The sequence below is a fragment of the Aotus nancymaae genome, unplaced genomic scaffold (assembly GCF_030222135.1).
Source record: "Aotus nancymaae isolate 86718 unplaced genomic scaffold, 86718_ANA_hifiasm-v0.15.2.pri h1tg000003l, whole genome shotgun sequence".
In the NCBI taxonomy this organism is placed as follows: domain Eukaryota; kingdom Metazoa; phylum Chordata; class Mammalia; order Primates; family Aotidae; genus Aotus; species Aotus nancymaae.
The window spans coordinates 30,288,630-30,312,371 of record NW_026988414.1 but is presented as its reverse complement, the minus strand read 5'-3'; the positions used below and the strand labels follow the sequence as shown (position 1 = coordinate 30,312,371).

The 23,742-nt window shown below is 37.7% G+C and overlaps 1 protein-coding gene across 2 annotated transcripts in view; it reads right to left on the bottom strand.

Moving 5' to 3' along the window:
* The window catches only part of LOC105727329 (bile acid-CoA:amino acid N-acyltransferase), a 29,439-nt gene extending 6,243 nt beyond the window's left edge, over positions 1–23,196 (bottom strand). The window contains exons 1-2 of one of the 2 annotated variants that reach the window (XM_064379467.1): positions 22,994–23,196; positions 479–983 (exon numbers count right to left, since the gene is read on the bottom strand). In XM_064379467.1, coding sequence (XP_064235537.1) covers positions 479–944 — 466 coding nt within the window. In that variant the 5' untranslated portion in view covers positions 945–983; positions 22,994–23,196. Of the gene's footprint in view, positions 1–478; positions 996–22,993 lie in introns of both variants that reach the window. The other variant, XM_012467151.3, reaches the window with a different exon arrangement.
* Between the last annotated feature and the right edge of the window lie 546 nt (positions 23,197–23,742).

Below are 23,742 nucleotides of genomic sequence, written 5' to 3'. Positions count from 1 at the left end.
AATATTTATGAAACTAGAGGGTACGAAGTTTCTTTGCATTCTCTATATTTGCTGCAGTCTTTCAGTCCATCTTATCTCAAGCTTGTTGTGGCAACAAGGTAATAACCCCGTGCCTAAACTGAAACTCAACCTGACAGAGCCTGCACAAGGATCTGGGATATGGTTTCCATCACATCAGGATGAGGGTCTTCATATAGCCAGTCTTCAATGCAGAAAAATTTAGCATAAATCCAAAGCTATGTAAATCCCATAATGTAGGGACTCCATAAACTATATGTAGTCACATTCTTAGACAAGGTTCCGAATTGTTGAGATGAAACTTGAGTTGGAGTGGAATATTACCACATTCTTGTTCTGACCCAAGATTAACATTGATTGTAAGGCAGGAAGCAAGTGTATTATCCATATTCAAGCTAAATTTCCAGAGGGATAATGTATTTAAAATGGAAAAACAAGAATAACAATAAACAATACTCACCTGAAGGGAGAAAGAGAGCTCCTCGAAGGCGGCCTTCTCGAACCTGAATTCGTGTGACACCAGGTGCCACATACCACCTCTTCAAAGTCAGGCTGGCCTTTGGAGCACTGGTAGCTTTATTATTCGGTAGTAATTCTAAGTCATAAAGTTTTAATTGGACCTGAAAGGGGCTATTCATCACATCTCTTTTCAACAGTCTTTTTAATGGCTTTTCAGGTTTTAGGGACCAGAAGAGACCCATGGGGTGGACTCCCACATAATCCCCTCCAAGTGAAGAAGCATGCTCCAGGTCCACCTCACCAAATTCATTGGCCCTATAGTGGGCTTGAGAATAAAACATGTTTCTCTTTTCATCTTCCAGTGATGCCTTAAAACTCACCACCTGAAAGGGAGTCAGGCCTGTAGCTCGGATATGCACTGGCTCATCAACAAGTGCACTCACAGGGGTAGCTGTCAACTGAACCATTCTTGTAGTGTGGCACCTGGGATGATTCCTCAGGAATATCTTCAGCAAAAGCTCAAAAAGAAAGAAAGGAAGAGCAATAAAATAAAGTAGAGATAAGGACTGCTGAAAGGTGAATTGAATCAACATTCAGACCGCTTGAGTCAGTTCTAACCCTCTAGTTATGTAGAAATTTCCCGATATAATCTTCTAGTACAAGACACCCGAGAGCTTTCAACGAATTTCTAGAAGACAGTAAACAAGCCAACAAATTTTATAACAATAATAAACCAGTGTTGAAGCAGCCAAAATATGCATATATAGTGTCAATACATCTAGAAAGATAACACAATCTGTTATACAGAACCTTTAAAAAATCAGGTACAACGGAGGATAAAAGTGAGATGTGGGGCTGAAAACAGGGTGATTTACTGAACGTCTATAGATATGAGACATTTGACTTCACACTAATTCCTTTCTCAAGTCCTGGAAACGAAACACCTTGCAACCAAGAATTTACCTGTAACAGTATGTAAAAAAATAGATGGATCATAGAATAAGAATACTATGCAGCCATGAAAAAATGAAATCATATCCTTTGCAGCAACATGGATGCAGCTAAAGGCCATTTTCCTAAGTGAACTAATACAGAAACAGAAAACCAAATACCACATGTTCTCACTTATAAGTGGGAGCTAAAGGTATTCAGGATACCTTTTTATTCAGATATAATATTTATATCTACTTATGAGGTACATGAGATATTTTGTTACATGCATAGAATGTATAATGATCAAGTCAAGGTATTTAGGGAATCCATTACCTCGAGAATTTATCATTTCTATGTGTTTGGAAAATTTGAAGTTCTTTCTTCCTGTTTTGAAATATACAATACAATGTGTTACGTGTAGTCATTCTACTCTGCCTAGCAAAAATTAGAACTTTCTCCTTCTATCTAACTGTATGTTTGTACCTATTAACCAACCTCTCTTCATTCCCACTCCTCCACACCAACCCACACATCCTCACCATCTTCTGATATATATTTTACTTTCTACCTCCATGAGATCAAATTTTTTAGCTCCCATATATTAGTGAGAGTGACATTTGTCTTTCTGTGCTTGGCTTATGTCACTTTACATAACGACTTCTGGGTTTTATACATGTTGCTGCAAATAACATGATTTCATTCTCTTTTATGGCCAAGTAATATTCCATTGTATATACATACCACATTTACTTTATCCATTCATCCACTAATGGACATTTAGGTTGGTTCCACATCTTGTCTATTGTGAAAAGTCCTGCCGTAAATATGGGAGTATCTCTTTGATAGAATGATTTCCTTTCCTTTGAATAAGTACCCAGTAGTGGGATTCCTAGATCAAGTGGTAGTTTTTAGTTTTTTGAGGAATCTCCTTACTGTCCTTCACAGTGGCTGTACTAAATTATATTCCCATCAACAGTGTTCAAAAAAAAAATTCCTTTTTCTCTACATCCTCATTAGCATCTGTTATTTTTGTCTTTTTAATAATAGCCATTCCAACTAGGGTAAGATGATAGCTCATTGTGGTTTTAGTTTGCATTTCTCTGATGATTCGTGATGTTGAGTATTTTTTACATATTTGTTGGTCATCTGTATCTCTTCTTTTGAGAAATATCTATTCATATTCTTTGTCTGCTTTTTAATGAGATTATTTGCTTTCTTAATCTTGAGTTGTTTGAGTTTCCTTGTATATTCTGGATATTATTCCTTCATTAGAGGAATAGTTTGCAAATCTTGTCTTTCATTCAACAAGTTATCTCTTCACTGTTGTCCTTGGTTGTGCAGAATTTTTTAAAATTTTAATATAGTCCAATTTGTCTATTTTTGGTTTTGTTATCTGTTTTTTTTGCAGTCTTAGCCAAAAAATCTTTGCATAGACCAATATCCCAAAATGTTTTCCCTTTGTTTTCTTCTGTCATTTTAGTTTCGGGACTTATGTTTATCTTTAATCCATCTAGAGTTGCTTTTTGTATATGGTGAGAGATAGATGTCCACTTTAATTCTTCTATATATAAATATCTAGTTTTCCCAGTATCATTTATTGAAGAGGTTATCCTTTCCCTAATATATGTTCTAGGTATCTTTGTCAAAAATCAGTTGGCTATAAATATATGGATTTATATCTGGATTCTCTATTCTGTTCCATTTATCTATGGGTCTATTTTTATACCAATACCACACTGTTTTGGTTACAATAGTCTTGTAATATATTTTGAAATCAGGTAGCATGATGACTGCAGCTTTGTCCTTTTTGTTTTGGTTTGCTTTGGCTATTTGAGATCTTTTGTGGTTCCCTGCAAATTTTAGAATTTTTAAAAGATTTCAGTGAAAAATGACATGGGTATTTTGATAGGGATTGCATTGAATCTGTACATTTCTTTCAGAAATATGGTCATTTTAAGTATATTCATTCTTTCAATCCATGAGCATGAATTTTTCTTAAAATTTGTGTCCTCTTCAATTTCTTTAATCATTGTTTTGTAGTTTTCCTTGTAGAGGTCTTTTACCTTTTTGGTTGAATTTATTCCTAAGTATTTTATTTTTATCTATTGTAATGGAATTGCTTCCCTGATTTCTTTCTCAGCTAATTAATTATTGGTGTACAGAAACACTACTGATTTTGCATGTTGATTTTATGCCCTTCAACTTTATTAAATTCACAAAATCTAAGAGGTTTTTGGTAGGGTATTTATCTTTTTCTAAATATAAGATCATGTCATTGGCAGAGAGGGACAATTTGATTTCATCTTTTCCAATTTGGATACATTTATTTATTTATTTATTTATTTTGCCTATTGCTCTGTCTAGGACTTCCAGCACTATGTTCAATAGGAGTGGTGAAAGTGGGCATCCTTGTTTTATTTTGGTTCTTACAGGAAAGGCTTTCACCTTTTCTGCATTCAGTATGATGTCAGTTATAGGTTTGTCACATATAGCCTTTAGTATGTTGAGATATATTCCTTCTATGCCTAGCTTGTTGAGGGTTTTTATCATGAAGGGATGACAGATGTTATCAAATGCTTTTTCTGCATCTATTAAAATGATTCTACGTTTTTCTTTTGAGGCGGAGTTTCGCTCGTTACCCAGGCTGGAGTGCAATGGCGCGATCTCGGCTCACTGCAACCTCCGCCTCCTGGGTTCAGGCAATTCTCCTGTCTCAGCCTCCAGAGTAGCTGGGATTACAGGCACGTGCCACTATGCCCAGCTAATTTTTTGTATTTTTAATACAGATGGGGTTTCACCGTGTTGACCAGGATGGTCTCGATCTCTTGACCTCGTGATCCACCCGCCTCGGCCTCCTAAAGTGCTGGGATTACAGGCTTGAGCCACCGCGCCCGGTGATTATACGGTTTTTATCCTTCATTCTGTTGGTGTGATATATCATGTTTATGGATTTGCATATGTTAAACCATCCTTGCATCTCTGGGATACAAAAACTTGATCATGGTGTATTATCTTTTTGATCTTTTTGATGTATTGTTGAATTTGTTTTGCTGGTATTTTGTTGAGGATTTTTGCATCTATGTTCATTAGGAATACATTGGCCTAAAGTTTTCTTTTTTTTTTTTTGCGGGGGGTGGGGTCTGGATTTAGTATCAGAGTAATGTTTGCCTCATAAAATAAAATAGGGAGAATTCCCTGCTATTCCATTTTTTTTGAATAGCTTAAGGAAAATCTTCTTTGTAAGTTTGGTATGGTAGAATTTGCAGTGAAGCCTTCTGCTTCTAGTCTTTTCTTAGTTGGCAGACTTTTTATTATTTATTCAATTGTATTGGTCTGCTCAGGTTTTCTGTTTCTTCCTGATTCAACCTTGGTAGGTTGTATTTGTCCAGGAAATTATCCATTTCTACTAGGTTTTCCAGTTTGTTAGTATATAGTTGTTCATGATAGTTCCTGATAATCTCTTCTATTTGTGTAACATCAGTTGTAACTTTTTTTTCTTTTTTTGAGATGGAGTTTCGCTGTTGTTACCCAGGCTGGAGTGGAATGGTGAGATCTTGGCTCACCGCAACCTCCGCCTCCTGGGTTCAAGCAATTCTCCTGCCTCAGCCTCCTGAGTAGCTGGGACTACAGGCACGCACCACCGTGCCCAGCTAATTTTTGTATTTTTTTTTTTTTGAGGCGGAGTTTCGCTCTTGATACCCAGGCTGGAGCGCAATGGCGCGATCTCGGCTCACCGCAATCTCCGCCTCCTGGGTTCAGGCAATTCTCCTGCCTCAGCTTCCTGAGTAGCTGGGATTACAGGCACGCGCCACCGTGCCCAGCTAATTTTTTGTATTAGTAGAGACGGGGTTTCACCATGTTGACCAGGATGGTCTCGATCTCTTGACCTCGTGATCCACCCGCCTCGGCCTCCCAAAGTGCTGGGATTACAGGCTTGAGCCACCGCGCCCGGCCTAATTTTTGTATTTTTAGTAGAGATGGGGTTTCACCATGTTGACCAGGATGGTCTCGATCTCTTGACCTCGTGATCCACCCACCTCGGCCTCCCAAAGTGCTGGTATTACAGGCGTGAGCCACTGCGCCTGGCCCCCTTTTTTTTTTTTTCATTTCTAATTTTGTTTATTTGGGCCTTTTTTTTTCTTGGTTAGTCTAGCTAGCAGTTGATCAAATTTGATCTTACCAAGAAACCAACTTTTTGTTTCACTAATCTTTTGTAATTTTTTGTCTATTTCATTTAGTTCTTCTCTAATCTTTATTATTTCTTTGTTTCCTATTTTGAGCTTTATTAGTTCCTTCTTTGCTAGTTCCTTGAGGAGCATCATTAGATTATTTATTTGAAATATTTCCATTTTTTTATGCAGTTTTTCTTTGCTCTAACCTTCCCTCTTCACACTGCTTTTGCTCTTTCCCATAGGTTTTAACATGTTGTGCTTCAATTTTCATTTATTTCTAGTGTGACATGGTAAAAAGCCCCATACACCTACATACCTCAACCATACCTCGGCTTTCTGTTGAAACTGCTCTCTATAACCCAAATGTGAATAAGTAATTAAGGATTGTAATTGCCACCCTACCCAGACAATGTGTAAACAAATGCTAATCTTGACTTTTGTGAACCACTTAAGTAACAATCAGAATGTCGAAAAGTCCCCTAGCCCTCATCTTTGCCCAGGAATCCACTGGAATGTCCAGAGCCCCCACTCTCATCTCCACCCAGAAGGTGATTTACAGAATCCACTAGCCCTCGGAATATCTGAAGCCCCTCACCCTCACTCCCAAGGTGGTTTTTACGGGTATAAAATGTCTTGACACCCTCCTTTCAGGGCCATGGGTTGGAGAGACGGGAGTCCTCCGTGGCTGCTGGCAATAAAGACCCTGCAATTTGGCATACTTTTGTCTTGGTGTTGACTTTCTATGCTCACTCCACTATAACACTAGAAACATTTTATTATTTCCTTCTTAATTTCTACATTACTCCAATGGTCATTCAAGGGCATGGTGTTTAATTTTTTTTATATTTGTACAGTTTCCAAGTTTTGGTTATTGGTTTTTAGATTTATTCCACTTGGGTCTGAGAAGATACTTGATATGATTTCAATTTTTAAAAATTTGTTGAGACTAGTTTTGTGTCCTAATATATAGTTTATCCTGGAGACTGTTCTGTGTGCTGATGAAAAGAAAATTAACTCTGTGGCTACTGGAGAAAATGTTCCACAAATGTTTGTTAGGTCCATTTGGTCTAAAGTGTAGTTTAAAATCAATGTTTTTCTGTTAGCTTTTTGTCTAAGTAATCTGTCTAATGCTAAGAATAAGTTCAAGTCTACAACTATTATTGTATTGGACTCTATCTCTCATTTTATATCTAATAATATTTGCTTTATATATTTAGGCACTCTGGGATTGGGTACATATATGTTTAGAATAGCTATATCCTCTTGCTAAATTGATGTCATTATTATGTAATGCTCTTTGTCTCCTTTTACTGTTTTTGACTTAAAACCTTTTATCTGATAGAAGTGTAGCTACTTCTGCTCACTTTTGGTTTCTGTTTACATGGACTCTTTTTCCATTTTTTTACTTGTGGCCTATGTGTGTCTTTACAGGGGAGTGAGTTTCTTATAGGCAGCATACAGCTGAGTCATGTTTCTGTTATCCATTCAGCCCATCGATATCTTTCAGTGGAAAGTTCAATCTGTTTACATTCAAGGTTATTAATTACACTGATACTCCTGTCATTTTATTAACTGATTTCTGGTTGTTTTGTATATCCTTTGTCCCTTTCTTTCTCTATAGTTGTTTATCATTGAAGTTTGGTGGTTGTCCGTAATGGTAACATTTGAATGCTGCTTTCTCTTTCTTAGTTGCTTGTTTTCTCTACCAGCAGGCCTTCTACTTTCATATGTTTTTATGATGGTAGATGCTGTCCTTTCACTTCCAGGTATACGACTCACTTAAACATTTCTTATAGGGCCAGTCTAGTGGTGATGAAGTCTCACCGATTTGCTTCTTTGGAAAGAGTTTATTTTTTCTTCATTTATGAAGGGCTACTTTGCTGGGGTAGTAATGTTGGCTGGCAGTTGTTTCTCTTCTTGTACTTTAAATATATCATTCCATTATCTCCTGGACTATAAGATATCTGTAGTGTGCCTGTAATCCCAGCTACTCAGGAGGCTGAGGCAGGAGAATTGCTTGAATCTAGGAGGTGGAGGTTGCAGTGAGCTAAGATCATGTTACCAAACTCCAGCCTGGGCAACAGAGTGAGACTGCATCTAAAACAAACAAACAACAAAAACAAACAAACTAACAAAAAAGAAAATCTCCATTCGTAAGGACATCCTTTGCTCTGCATCTAAACCACTGGAAACTTTTAGGATTGAAGTTTACATAACAAACTTATTTTTGGTAAGAAACTTTTCCTAGGAATTTTGTCTGAATTAGGCTTTGACCTGTGTTCTTCTTTGACTCAGCAGATAATGGTGTTTAGATCTAAGTTCTGTGTCTTCGAGAGGTAAATTTTCTACCTTTTTTACCCGAAGAATTATGTCTGTGGAAATGCAAATTGAAGAGTTGCCTGGCCATCTATTGTTTATTGAAATGGAACAGGTAATCAAGAGATTAGTCGTCTAAAGGTGTAGAGAGAAACTATTTAGAAACTGGCAAATGAAGAGTCTTTCATAGCTATAAAAGATTTCTCTGTGTGTCTGTATATCTACATGTTTATATGTGTAATGTGTATGTGATATTTCACCAACAAAATACATTTAAAAAGTTCTAATTAATTGGCTTATAAAAGTAAGTATTTAAATCAAATATTTTATAAAAGCAATAAAAACTCAAATGCCTTTTAGTTCACATAACTTTAGTTATATTTGGTAAATAATGGTAGTTTTTAAATTGTTGGTAAAATAAAATAGGATTGTCTTTTGTATTGTGAGAATTAAATATAATTTTACTGATCAGACAGATTTAGGCTATTTCTAATAGACATTTTAAGGTTATAAACTGTCACTTCTGTGATATTTTATAATACGTGTTTGAATTGTCTGTGACCTTATGTCTTAGAGCCTTTAGATTCTAGGATCTACGTAAATGGTCGCAGTAAGGCCTGAGGCCATGTGGAATTCTCCCTAGCCCAGCTCTGCCTCCTTGTTATGTGGAAAAGGGTCAGGCATTAGCTTCACAGCAATCTCCTCTGTCTTAAGGTCAACACTTGCTGAGTAAATTCAAGACCTAAATGCGCCTTGCCCTTCATTGCCATCCTTGGGTGCTTGGAACTTAGGATAACTGAGGAAGACATTAGGGAGGTGTAATGATTAATACTGAGTGTCAACTTGATTGGATTGAGGGATACAAAGTACTAATCCTGGGTGTGTCTGTGTGCGTGATGCCAAGAGAGATTAATATTTGAGTCAAAGTGGGCTGGGGAAGGCAGATCCACCTTAATCTGGTGGGTATAATCTAATCAGCTTCCAGGGAATATAAGGCAGGCAGAAAAACATGAAAATGAGAGATAGACCTAGCCTCCCACGCTACATCTTTCTCCCGTGCTGGATGCTTCCTGCCCTCGAATGTCGGAATCCAAGTTCTTCAGTTCTGGGACTCAGACTGGTTCTCCTTGCCCCTCATCTTGCAGACAGCTTATTGTGGGACATTGTGATCATGTACATTAATATTTAATAAACTCTCCTTTAAATATATTTATATATAATATATATATTCTATTAGTTCTGTTCCTCTAAAAGAACCCTGACTAATACAGGACACCTGTGTCATAGTTTCAAATTCTTTTCCATCATTTGCAATCTTAAAGACATGTTATGTTAAATTAAGTAATCTTAGGTTTTACACTGGAAATTAGGGTTACAAAAGATCAAAATAGTAGTAAACATATGAAATTAAAACTACTAGATATAAGAGAACCAATTCCATATACAGAGTATATAACAAAAATAAAGTGTTTTTTTTTGGTAAAGAAGTTTATTAAAAAGACATGATGATGTAGTTTTTGCTAAAGGAGAAATAGCTTTGTCTTGTTTAGAGGTTATTTATTTATTGTTTTCATGTGAAATCTGTAACTCTTTTTTGCTCATGAGTTCATTCTTTCTTTTTAAACTTTTATATTAGGTTCAGGGATATGTGTGAAGGTTTGTTGTTGTACAGAATATTTCATCACCCAGGTGTTAAATCCAGCACAGAATAGTTATCTTTTATGCTCCTCTCCCTCCTCCCACAATTTAACCTCAAGTAGACCCCAGTGTCTTTTGCTCCCTTCTTTGTGTTCATGAGTTCTCATTATTTAGCTCCATGTGATACTTGGTTTTCTATTCTTGTGTTAGTTTACTACTATAGCCTCCAGCTTCATCCATGTTCCCACAAAAGACATGATCTCATTCTTTTTTGTGGTTGCATAGTATTCCATAGTATTTTTACCACATTTTCTTTATCCTGGTTGTCATTAATGAGTATTTAGGCAGACTCCATGTCTTTGAAATTGTAAAAAGCCATTGTGAATAGTACTACAATGAACATTCACATGCATGGGTCTTCATGGCACAATGATTTACTTATATTCCTTTGGATAGAAATCCAGTAATGGGATTGCTGTGTTGAATGACAGTTCTGCTTTTAGCTCTCTGAGTAATCACCATGCTGCTTTCCACAACGGTTGAACTAATTGACATTCGCATCAACAGTGTATAAGTGTTCCATTTTGTCCACAACATTGCCAGCATCTGTTATTTTCTGTCTTTTAATAATAGCCACTCTGACTGGTATGAGATGGTATTTCATTGTGGAAACCAGTAACATTTTATTTATCAAAAGTTAACAGCTTCAGAATAGATCTAAATGTAACTTTTCCAAAAAGACAGCAAACAGTACAGTGTAAAGCATCTCTTCCCTAAATGCAAATTTTTATTTTGTGATGCACTCCATCAAAGTTTTGGAAAAACCTTGATGCAAAGGAAATTTTAAGTTGCATTCCGCTTAAAACAAAACAAAGCAAAACAAAACTTTTAAGAACTGAACAAGAATGACTATAATCATGAAAAAAAAAAGTCAGAGAAAGAAAGAAAATTTCAAGAAACAAAATTTTCCTCCAAGAAAGCATATTGCTTTGTTTATATACAACATGTACATACTGGAGAGTTTTAATTGTACTAAAGGCAACATTTTATACTTAAGTTATAGATCCATGAAGGGAAAAAGTTTAATATACCAAAGATAATTTGTTATTTGATACACTTAATTTCAACATTTGGGGATATTTTTAAGGTTTCCAAAAAAAAAAAAAAATGGCACTAATAGTAGCTCTGTACAATAATATTTAAGGGAATAGGAAGTCGGGCGCGGTGGCTCACGCCTGTAATCCCAACACTTTGGGAGGTCGAGGCGGGTGGATCACGAGGTCAAGAGATCAAGACCATCCCGGTCAACATGGTGAAACCCCGTCTCTACTAAAAACACAAAAAATTAGCTGGGCATGGTGGCGCGTGCCTGTAATCCCAGCTATTCAGGAGGCTGAGGCAGGAGAATTGCTTGAACCCAGGAGGTGGAAGTTGCGGTGAGCCGAAATCGCGCCATTGCACTCCAGCCTGGGTAACAAGAGCGAAACTCCGTCTCAAAAAAAAAAAAAAAAAAAAAAAAGGGAATAGGAAAATGAAAATGAAAACACCCTTACAGCATATTTTCACGAACTGTTCTAAACACCCAAACTCATGCTCAGCTGCTTTTCCTTGCTGTAAAATAAGCCACCAGTAATGCTAAACCAGTCTAGAATGCATTATTTCTGGACCAAATATAAGCATACATACTTGCAAAAGTGTTTTGCAGTGAGTACTTGGCCTATATGTCCCTACAGCCATAAAAAAGAATGTGATCATATCTTTTGCAGGAACAGGGATGAGTATCAAATAGCTAAGGAGAGACTAGAATTTATTTTTAAATTATGTGACTAACTTCCAATAATCCCTTATCACTAGAAGTACTGGCAAAATATCAGATATTAAGGATCAGATTTCATTATTTAGTATAAGCATGAAATTGTTGCTGAGAGCTTTCCAGGGCTAGCATAAACCATTAAGCAACCCAAGAAGCATGAGAGACAACAATGAAGTCTAGTGTACAATGCAAGGCAACCGGAATGATAACAATGTTTTGTTTTATAGGAAAAGTCAGCACTAATAATACATTCCAGATAAACTATCACCTACTTGGATATTTTTAACATTACAGCAAACTAAAATGTCAAGCTGCAAAATGACCAAACTTGTAACTTATAGCTGGAACATTTTGCTGCATTTGTCATTATACTGTAATTTATAGTGTACATCTGAGAACTTAGCACTATCTTGGCAAACAGACTAACTCCTCCCACCTGGGGGTAGGGGTGGAGCCCTTTTCTCCCCATCAATACTGAACCATACAATAAATCAGTGAAAGGTAAACAACAAGGTTACAATGTAATTCTATTATAAATTTTGCATTTGTTATTTGCAACATATACAAGTATATTTTTGGTATTGGAACTATAAATTAATTTAGCAAGCTTCAAGCTCATAAATTTTAACTTTTCAAATGAGAAGCAACTTTTCAAATAAACTTTATGACTTTATGGCTATTTATTTTACTATCAAAATGTCCAAGGGACTCAATTCATTTTAATAATTATAATTCTTCTACATATCATTTGAAGAATTATTTGTGGATACAACTCAAGACTAAACTAAATCCAAACAGCAAACCTATGACCTAAGTTTTGAAGTTTTTCATCCCAGTTACCTGTCCTTCAACTTGCTACTTCCTCTCATGCTTTCATTTACTAAATACAAACTGTCAGATTTTTAAACTGGACCCTCTCCTCCAAGGCCCTATCAGATAACTTTGTAAATATGCATTTGCAGCCTTTAAGCATCAACATTTTAATCTGAGACTAAGGCCTAGAGCCACATTTCTTTTTAAAAGTTCAGCACTAAAAATTCATATTTCTGGGGCATTAGCCTAAAATGTACCTGAAAAATGAACCAAGTTTCCGATATTTCCATAAATCTTTTTTTTTTTTTTTTTTTTTTTTGAGACAGAGTTTCGCTCTTGTTACCCAGGCTAGAGTGCAATGGCGTGATCTCGGCTCACCGCAACCTCTGCCTCCTGGGTTCAGGCAATTCTCCTGCCTCAGCCTCCTGAGTAGCTGGGATTACAGGCACACGCCACCATGCCCAGCTAATTTTTTTGTATTTTTAGTAGAGACAAGGTTTCACCATGTTGACCAGGATGGTCTCGATCTCTTGACCTCGTGATCCACCTGCCTCGGCCTCCCAATGTGCTGGGATTACAGGCGTGAGCCACCACGCCTGGCCCAGTTCCATAAATCTTAAAGCTCCAAACTAGAATTCCAATATTTTTAAAAATATCTCTAATGGAGACAAGGCAACTGTATTTACTGCATCAACACTATTAAAGGATAAGTGACAGCAACAAAGGGACCTACTCATAATTTTTGAAGACCAAGATTTGCCCTGACAAAGTCTAAAAAAATGGGCAAAGGCAATGAGATCCTAAATACCACCATCATAAAAATAATCAATTTCTATCTTTCTGTCTTCCTTCTGCAGCAAGAGGAACCAAGGAAGTCAAATAGATAATTGTTCTGTCTGAGCCAACAATGAAATCTTTAAGAACAGCCAAGTATGTTCCCTGTTGCTTGCTCAGGGCATTATACCTATTTCATTAAAAAAAAAAAAAAAAAAAAAACTTCAAAAATAAAAATGAGTTAGTTAGCCTTGTGAATATTTTGAAGCAAAGTTTCTTGAATTTCTATGATGAATTCCTCAAGCAATTCAACTTTTCAAAGTCATCACTCAAAAGTTCCTTTGATATGGGATCTATCCCATGGTTACTGATATGGTTTGGCTGTGTCCCCATCCAAACCTCACCTTGAATTGTTATAACCCCCACATGTTAAGGCCAGGGCCAGGTGGAAATAATTGAATCATGGGGGCGGTTCCTCTCCATGCTGTTCTTGTGGTAGTGAATAAGTCTCACACGATCTGTTGGTTTTATAAATGGGCGTTCCCTTGCACAAGCTCTCTTGCCTGCCACCATGTAAGACATGACTTTGCTTCTCCTTTGCCTTCCACCATGATTGTGAGATTTCTCCAGCCATGTGAAACTGTGAGTCCATTAAACCTCTTTCCTTTATAAATTACCTAGTCTTGGGTATGTCTTTATTAGCAGTGAGAGAACAGACTAATACCGTTACAAAGCAGCTTTCTCCATTGTTGTTTGTCAGAGCGGCTCTTAGTTCCTTCAGGACTGTAAACTTCTCAAAGTCATCTCTATCTATTTTCCAGCACTACTTATGTCAATTGTAGGGGACCACATTAAAAACTTTCTTTATGTTAGATTGCTTCCATTTTGTTAAAAATGAAGATACAGCAGTATGAATTAATCCTGATTTCTGTGTTACTGGGCATTGCGCTGCTCCAGGATTGTCCATAGATACAGTTAAAATTCCTCCATTTGTGGTGAAAGTGAGACAGCCAGGTAAGAAGAAGGCCCTGGAAAAACTCCAACTGCCTGCCACTGGGAGGAATGCACAGTGGGGAGGAGCCACAGAAGTTCCTGCCATTTGCAATAGGGAGGAGCCTGGCTTCTCTTCCTGTGTGGAACCTGGGATTCAAATGGCAAGGCAAGAAGTGCACTAGCGGCAATTCTGGCTTTGTGGAAGGTCGCTGTTCCCCCTTAATCCTTCTTGCCCAATAAATTCCATTTTTCTTACTCCACAAATTGTCTGTGAGCCTAAACTTTTGTGGCCATGAGACAAGGACCACAGCTTTAACTGAACTAAAGAGAAGTCCTGCAACAAAACTCTGCCATTGATGATTTCTCTTTCCTGCTATATCATCCAGCAACTGCACCTGTGTTTGACTGGGCCTGAACCTTCAGGTCTCTTCTAAAAATAAAAATTGCCTGACACATGTCTTTCTGATGGTTTAATTTATTTTCCCTCTTGGCAAAATTGGCTGGAATGTTATTTTTTTCTGTTTAGCTGGTTAGGTCCCTTGAGAACTGCAACTGGTTTCTTCTGCACCTCATATTCCTCTCAGAAGGTTTGTCTTCCTTTTTAACAACAGAAAATATTGTTCTATATTCCTGTCACTTAGAGATGGATGATTCATAGGACTAACTCCTTTGTGAATTCCAGTTACTTTCCTAGATGCAAGCCTAGTGATAACTCCATAAAGCTGTCTCTTTCCAGGCATTACTCTTCCTCTGTGGCTCAGACTAGCCTTACCAAAGCCAGAATTCTGTTGGATTCTCCATCGTACTCTCATCCTAAATTTCCAAGCTCCAGTTAGAAAATTCTGCTTTTTCCCTTCCTTTCAGTTTAGTTTGATGATATCATCCAAAGACATATCAATTTGGTTGAGATTTTCATTGTTGACAGCTTTCAGTGGCAGCAACGAGGTCACTGTGCCTCCCACCAACTAGGTACCAAAATAGCTCATGGCTGGAGACATCTCACAAGAACAGTCAGCAGAGAAGGCTGGAGTTGGAGGCCTGCCACCTCCCACTCATGCACACAGACTAGTTGTACCTAGGGAGCATGTAGGCATGCTGGCTTGGTTTAGTAGTTATTTAAAGATTGTTTCAAAATGAATGGAAGAACTGATATAGATACAACTAAATAGATCTAAAAGTTGGAGAAAGAAAAATAGAAAACAATTTTTAAGAGGATATAAAAGGTTGATGGAATTCCTGTGTGGTCAAAAGCTGAGTGAGAGTCAATTCATTCACAAGATTTTATTAAAATTAGCTTTACAGCCAGGTGCAGTGGCTCACGCCTGTAATCCTAGCATTTTGGGAGGCGGAGGCAGGCAGATCACGAAGTCAAAAGATCAAGACCATCCTGACCAACATGGTGAAACCCCATCTCTACTAAAAATACAAAAATTAGCTGGGCATGGTGGCACACACCTATAGTCCTAGCTACTGGGGAGGCTGAGGCAGGAAAATCACTTGAACCTGGGAGGCAGAGGTTGCAGTGAGCCAAGATCGCACCACTGCACTTCAGCCTGGCTACAGAGCAAGATTCTATCTCAAAAGAAAAAAAAAAAATAGCTTTACTATTGATAATACACTAATACAAAGTAAAATTTAGTTTTCTCTTTTGAAGATTTTCAGATAGTATTAATGAGAGATAAAAAAATTTTATTTACATTTTGAGTCTTAATACAACACTATCGAATGTTGGGTGGACCAAAGGGAGTCCCTGCTGATTCCCCAACATTAAAGACCCCACACCAGTTTTCTGTATTTACACCAGATTGGGGAAGTTTCAAAAATCAGAAGGCAAAAATTACAATGAAAAAGTTGATTAATAATTTCCTGGGGCAATGTGGAGACAGACTAATCAGATAAAGTTTGATAAAAAAGGCCCGTGTCCTTTGGCTCATCCCCTTGCTGGGAACCTGAAGCTTTTTTCACAATAGAGGGTAAAATGGTCTGTGGGTGGAGAACAGAAGTTCCTGAGACTAAAGCATAAAATGTGAGGATTGATAGGATTATAAAAGCTGAAATGTTTGCAACATCTCTTCATTCTAAAAACTCTCAATAAACTAGGTACTGATGGAACATATCTCACATATCTCAAAATAAGAACTATTTATAACAAACCCACAGCCAATATCATACTGAATGGGGACAAGCTGGAAGCATTCCCTTTGAAAACCGGCACAAGACAAGAATGCCCTCTCTCACCACTCCTATTCAACATAGTATTAGCAGTTCTGGCCAGGGTAATCAGGCAAGAGAAAGAAATAAAGGGTATTCAAATAGGAAGAGAGGAAGTCAAACTGTCTCTGTTTGCAGATGACATGATTCTATATTTAGAAAACCCCATTATCTCAGCCCAAAAATTTCTTAAGCTGGTAAGCAACTTCAACAAAGTCTCAGGATACAAAATCAATGTGCAAAAATCACAAGCATTCCTATACACCAATATTAGACAAGCAGAGAGCCAAATCATGAGTGAACTCCCAATCACAATTGCTACGAATAAAATACTTAGGAATACAACTTATAAGGGACATGAAGGACCTCTTCAAGGAGAACTCCAAACCACTGCTCAAGTAAATATGAGAGGACACAAACAAATGGAAAAACATTCCATGCTCATGGATAGGAAGAATCAATATTGTAAAAATGGCTATACTGCCCAAAGTAATTTATGGATTGAATGCTATTCTCATTAAGTTACCACTGACTTTCTTCACAGAACTAGAGAAACTACTTTAGATTTCATATGGAACCAAAAAAGAGCCCATATAGCCAAGATAATTCTAAGCAAAAAGAACAAAGCTGGACACCTCATGCTATCTAACTTCCACCTATACTACAAGGCTACAATAACCAAAACAGCATGGTACTGGTACCAAAACAGATATATAGACCAATGGAACAGAACAGAGGCCTCAGAAATAACACAATACATCTACAACCATCTGATCTTTGACAAACCTGGCAAAAACAAGCAATGGAGAAAGGATGCCCTATTTAATAAATGGTGTTGGGAAAACTGGCTAGCCATATGAAGAAAACTGAAACTGGACCCCTTCCTTATGCCTTATACAAAAATTAATGCAAGATGAATTCCAAAACCATAAAAACCCTAGAAGAAATCCTAGGCAATACCATTCAGGACATAGGTATGGGCAAAGACTTCATGACAAAAACACCAAAAGCAATTGCAGCAGGAGCCAAAATTGACAAATGGAATCTAGTTAAAGTAAAGAGCTTCTGCTCAGCAAAAGAAAATGTCATCAGAGCGAACAGGCAGCCTACAGAATGGGAGAAAATTTTTGCACTTTATCTATCTGACAAAGGGCTAATATCCAGAATCTACAAGAAACTTAAACAAATTTATAAGAGAAAAAACAACCCTATCAAAAAGTGGGTGAAGGATATAAACAGACACTTCTCAAAAAAGACATTTTTATGTGGCCAATAAACATGAAAAAAAGCTTATCATCACTGGTCATTAGAGAAGTGCAAATCAAAACCACAGTGAGATACTATCTCACGCCAGTTAGAATGGCAATCATTAAAAAGTCAAGAAACAACAGATACTGGAGAGGATGTGGAGAAACAGGAATGCTTTTACACTGTTAGTGGGAGTGTAAATTAGTTCAACCATTATGAAAGAAAGTGTGACAATTCCTCAAGGATCTAGAACCAGAAATGCCATCTGATCCAGCAATCCCATTACTGGGTATATAACCAAAGGATTATAAATCATTCTACTATAAAGACACATACACACATATATTTATTGCAGCACTATTTACAATAGCAAAGACTTGGAACCAACCCAAAGGCCCATCAATGATAGATTGGATAAAGAAAATGTGGCACATATACACCATGGAATTCTGTGCAGCCATAAATAAGAACGAGTCCATGTCCTTTGTATTGACATGGATGAAGCTGGAAACCATCATCCTCAGCAAACTAACACAGGTACAGAAAACCAAACACCACATGTTCTCACTCATAAGTTAGAATTGAACAATGAGGGGGCAAGGAGAGGGGTAACATTAGGAGAAATACCTAATGTAGATGACAGGTTGATGAGTGCAGCAAATGTATACCTATGTAGCAAACCTGCACGTTCAGCACATGTATCCCAGAATTTTTAAAAAAAAGGTTGAAATGTTTAAATAGAGTTTATGTAAGGAAGTTGTGTCTCCTTTACCTAAATGTTTTATGGAAATAGAGATTATATGTAACTAGAGAATAAACAGAAGGCATATAAATCCACTCTTTGAGCAATATTAATTGGACATACTAAATGGGAACCAGTAAGATTTTTGAGTCCAGAGAGGGTAAAGTAGAAGTTAGAATTCTGCCAGGGACAAATTCTCTATTTGATAGCCTTTTGTAGAATGTTTACTGGGGCTTACGGCAAAAGCCTGTGAATGCCTCCCAGCAGCAACTACCAGGAAGGACCCTGGACTAGAGAATTTCCACTTGAAGGGCATTTACTGCCTTGCTATGGGATATTAACTGAAGTTACTCCTATGACTAAAGAACATAAATTTTTTTTAGACAGGGTCTCACTCTGTCCACTAGGCTGGAGTCCAGTGGTGCAATCTTGGCTCACTGCAACCTCTGCCTCCTGGGTTCAAGCGATCCTCCTGCCTCAGCTCCTGAGTAGCTGGGATTATAGGCACATGCCACCACACCCGGCTAATTTTTGTATTTTTGGTAGAGATGGGGTTTTGCCATGTTGGCCAGGCTGGTCTCAAACTCCTGGGGTCAAGTGATCTGCCCACCTTGGCCTCCCAAAGTGTTGAGATTACAGGCGTGAGCCACCATACTCAGCCATAAAAACCCAGTTTTGAAAGCTAAAATCTTCATGCTGACTCGGGTGATGTCAGAGAAACATTCTAATGCAAACAGCAGTACCCCAAAGAGTTCCATAATAAAATAGAAGTGGTTTATATAGCATCATACTACCTGGGAAGTGCAAGGAGGGACACTCATGTGCAGGAAGCCTCTTTTCCCCTAGAAATGACTCTGGAACTGTGTGAGGAACTGCTGTATTCTACAGTGCCCAATAAATAGCTCTCACTTGCCTTACAAAGAGCTGCTTGGTTTGTGGATGGCAGTGCCAAGGTTAATTGATAACACCCTGTTTAGAAGGCTGCTACTCTGTCTGATTAAAGAAGAGTCAAGACAAAAACACCAAAAGCAATTGCAGCAGAAGCCAAAATTGACAAATGGAATCTAATTAAAGTAAAGAGCTTCTGCTCAGCAAAAGAAACCTTGTGTGATAGTTAATATTCAGTGTCAACTTGATTAGATTGAAGGATGGAAAGTATTGTTCCTGGGTGTGTTCGTGAGGGTGTTGCCAAAGATTAACATGTCAGTCATGGACTGGGAGAGAGAGACCCACTGTCAGTGTGGGTGAGCACCATCCAATCAGCTGCCAGCAGGGCTAGAATAAAGCAGGCAGGAGGTGGGAGAAGCTGACTTGCTGAGTCTTCTGGTCTTCATCTTTCTCCTATGCTGGATGCTTCCTGTCCTCGAACATCAGACTCCACGTTCTTCAGCTTTTGGACTCTTGGACTTACACCAGTGGTGTGCCAGGTGCTCTTGGGCCTTTAGCCACAGACTGAAGGCTGCACTGTTGGCTTCCCTACTTTTGAGGTTTTGGAACTTGAACTGATCCTCTACTGGCTTCCTTGCTCCTCAATTTGCAGATGACCTATTGTGGGACTTCATCTTGTGATAATGTAAGTCAATTCTTCTTAATAAACTCCCTTTCATATATACATATATCCTGTTCTGTCCCTCTAGAGAACCTTGACTAATATACCTTTCTTCTTATGAGCTATAGTTTATAACAATTGAATAGAATATACTTTTGTGAGAAAAATTTACCTTTCTACCAGAATTCTCTAAAATTTAGAAACTATTTGTATTCTTATTTTATGGAAATATCATTAATTACATAAATCTCAATAAGAATATGTTTTCTAACAGGACACATTGGAGTCACTGGTTATTTTGCCAAAGCTCTGATTGAAATGGTATCTTTTCAAATATGATCTTACTTCTTTGAGAAATTGAGGTTGACTTTATAGAGCTGATTAAAAAAAGAAAAAAAAAACACCTTAGAAAGACTGTCCTAGTAAGTACCTTCTCTACACAGCCCTTTACAAGGTTCCTGACCTGTGGTCAGTAATGAATGTCACTTTTTTTTTCCTAGATGGAGTTTCGCTCTTGCTCAGGCTCGAGTAAAATGGCACAATCTCATCTCACTGCAACCTCCACCTCCTGGGTTCAACCGATTCTCCTGCCTCAGCCCCCTGAGTAGCTGGGATTACAGGCACCCACCACCACACCCAGCTAATTTTTCTATTTTTAGTAGAGAAAGGGTTTCGCTATGTCGGCCAAGCTGGTCTCAAACTCCTGACCTCAGGTGATCCACCCGCCTTGGCCTTCAAAAGTGCTGGGATTACTGGCATGAGCCACCACACCTGGCTGTGTGTATTTATGTGTATTTGCGTATATATCTTTGGGAAATTCGATCGGCCACAACAGGAAAGGAGGAATAAAGGAGCAAATAATAAATGGGATAAATGGAAAACCAATACCAAGATGGGAGTTTTAAACCCAACTATATCAATAATTATGTTAAATATAAACAGATCAAACACTCAAATTAGAAGACATGGGCCAGGCATGGTGACTCATGCCTGTAATCCTAGCACTTTGGAAGTTTTAAATCCAACCATATCAATAATTATGATAATATAAATAGATCAAACACTCAAATTAGAAGACACAGGCCAGGTGTGGTGACTCATGCCTGTAATCCTAGCACTTTGGGAGGCTGAGGTCTGAGGATCACTTGATCCCAGGAGTTTGAGACCAGCCTGGGCAACATAGGGAGACTCCATCTCTACAAAAAATGTAAAAATTAGCAGGGTGTGGTGGGGCATACTTGTAGTCCCAGCTGCTTGAGAGACTGAAGCAGAAGAATTGCTTGAGCTCAAGAGGTTGAGGTGCAGTGATTTGTGATCATGCCACTGGACTCCAGCCTGGGTGACAGATCTGAAATCCTATCTCTAAAATAAATACATAAATAAAAATAAGAAAGAGACAGATTGTCAAACTAGTTGAAAAAGCAAGTGTTTCTTTTTCAGAAACACATTGTCAAAAAAAGACAGATTGAAAGTAAAATATATATATATATAAAAGTGTTTGTGTTGCATATATTTGCACACTGAACACATATGTATGTATACATATGTATGTTGTATACATATATATATGAGAGAGAGAGATAGACACAGGCATAAATACACGCTGATGAGAATGAGCCTACAGAGAGACAAGTGCTGAGAGTAATTCAGTGATGTGTAAATGTTGCATCTGTTTCCTGAGAAGCTTAAAAATAAGTGATACTATAGCTTCCAAGTGCCATATTTCACTTGTTTTCTTGTAATCGAGAAATTGAGTACTTAAGGTCATACAGAAATACGTGACAGAGTCAGAAATGGAATCCTCATCTCCAACTCTTAGTCAAATTGATTAGTACTTCAAAAAGAATTTATCAAGTGTTTACATGTCATAGTTACTGAGAGATAAGATGCAGTTCCTACTCTAAAGAAGCTTAAGGTATAGTATTCCTTTCACAAATTGTTATAGTAGGTAGCTAGTTATGCATGAGTGGGGCAGGAGAGAGTTCTCCCCACCCACCAGAATGTCAAGTAACTATCAAGTGATTGTCACTCTGCTTCTCTAAAATAACTATCTGTCACAGCCAGCACCAAGGAGAGGCAGTTTCTCAATAGATAAAAACACCTGAAATTGGCAATCAGCAGCTTTCAGGAATTGGGCAAATGAGCTCGAGCATGTGCATTAAGAGGCAAAATGACCTTCCAGGGGCATTCCACCAGAATTCAAAAGAAAGCCTCAGATAAGCATGCATAAAACTCCAGTAAGCATACTGTGCATGCTCACATCCCGAGCACAAGCAGGGCACCAAGCATGTGGGTGACTCCCCTTAAGGGAAGGATGAAGGGAAAGGGGTGCAAGATGCCAGAAGTAGGCCAGCGTATAAAATCCTAGGTTCAAGGTTAAATGGGGCACTTGACCCCCAAGATGCCTGCTTGGGTCTCTCCCAAATGTATTTTCCTTTCTTTCCTGATCTAAAGCTTTTTAATAAACTTCTGCTCCTGCTCTGAAACTTGTCTCATTCTCTTTTACTCCTTTATGCCCCTCGGTTGAATTATTTCTTCTGAGGAGGCAAGAAATGAGACTGCTGCAGACCCATACAGATTTGCCACTGGCAACTGAGATATTCGCCACCCCTAACAATATTATCCATTAAATTTATTTCTATTCAAACATTACATGCACCACCGAGTGTGCCCAAACAGAAAGAAGTCAATTAGAAAGTCTTTAACTCAACTTATACTTACTTTTTTGGTATTTTTTTAACATTACATTTCACTACCAGAAAGCATTCCTGAATTGCATAAATAGGTAGGACATATATTCAAAGCTTCAAGAAATATTTTCACAGAATGTAATTCTAACATGGCATTAGTCTTATATTAAAAGAAAATTACCCTTCAAACGAAATATAAATAGGACCACAATCCAGTTTTCCAGAATAGGAGGCCTTATTCTATAACATTCTAGGAGATAGTCTTTTAAAAGAGGGAGAAATATTGAAAGGGATGGGCAAGACAGAATAAAGACATTTTAACAAATGACTTCTGATAGCCTTTCATTTTCCTCAGAAATATAAATTCCAGCTCTACATTATCATAATAGCAAGTCCCTAGTGTCATCCTTTCTAAGCAAATCAAAATGAAAAGACACACTGAGCACTCCTGGCAACTCTACAACTGAGATTATGAAATGAGCAAAAAGACTATTTGTCCTCATGAACTGCTAAAATTCCAAACACTGAAGTAAATAAATTGATTTAGCTAATTCAAGAGCTAAAAGATTTTAACTTATTTTCAATCAGTCCAAAAGAAGTAGTCCTGATTAAAACGCAAAGTACCTGGACTTTTCCTCTTGAGCCTTCTTTTCCAGCAGTAAAGGGAAAATGACAGACCTCCACCACAAGTTGCCCAGGAGGCCAAAACCTCAAATATGCCTTTTGAAGAGTAACAGAGCTAACTTCAGTGCCAGGTTACCACATACCATTTGCTCTAGTTTCCTATTAACTTTTAACAGTTACTGAATCCAATAAATGTATCACTATTTTCCCTGTTCATTTTCTGTTCTCTTGAAATCTCTCTCTCTTAGGGATTGCCACTACATTTTACTCACATATTTTAATAATTTTCTTTATAGAAGTTGTTTGACCTCTACTGGCACCATTAGGGCATATATTTCCTCTACAATAAAATACTCAAGGTAACTTCTGAAGGGCTCTGCATTTGCAAATCTTCTTTTCCTGGGACAACATAAGCTGAAAAATACAAATGTGATCACAGTAACCAGTAATAAAATACTCAATCCCCACTTTCAGAATGTGGGGAGCACCAAATCTCCTACTAATCCCCCTCAACTAATTCACATGGGTTTTTGAAATAGCTATAGAATGAAGTGTTAGTAGGACTTTACATAACAATAAAATAAAAGGACTATCTCCATAAGGGTATTGGATCTTTTTTGAGGTGATGGAGCATTTAAAAAGTGCAAACTTAAAGGAAACCATTGGCAAACTCAACTTCTTTAATTTTAAGGAAGGCTGATCGGCCAAATACTCCGTAAAAAACTTGAAAACTACAAGCTACTACCTTG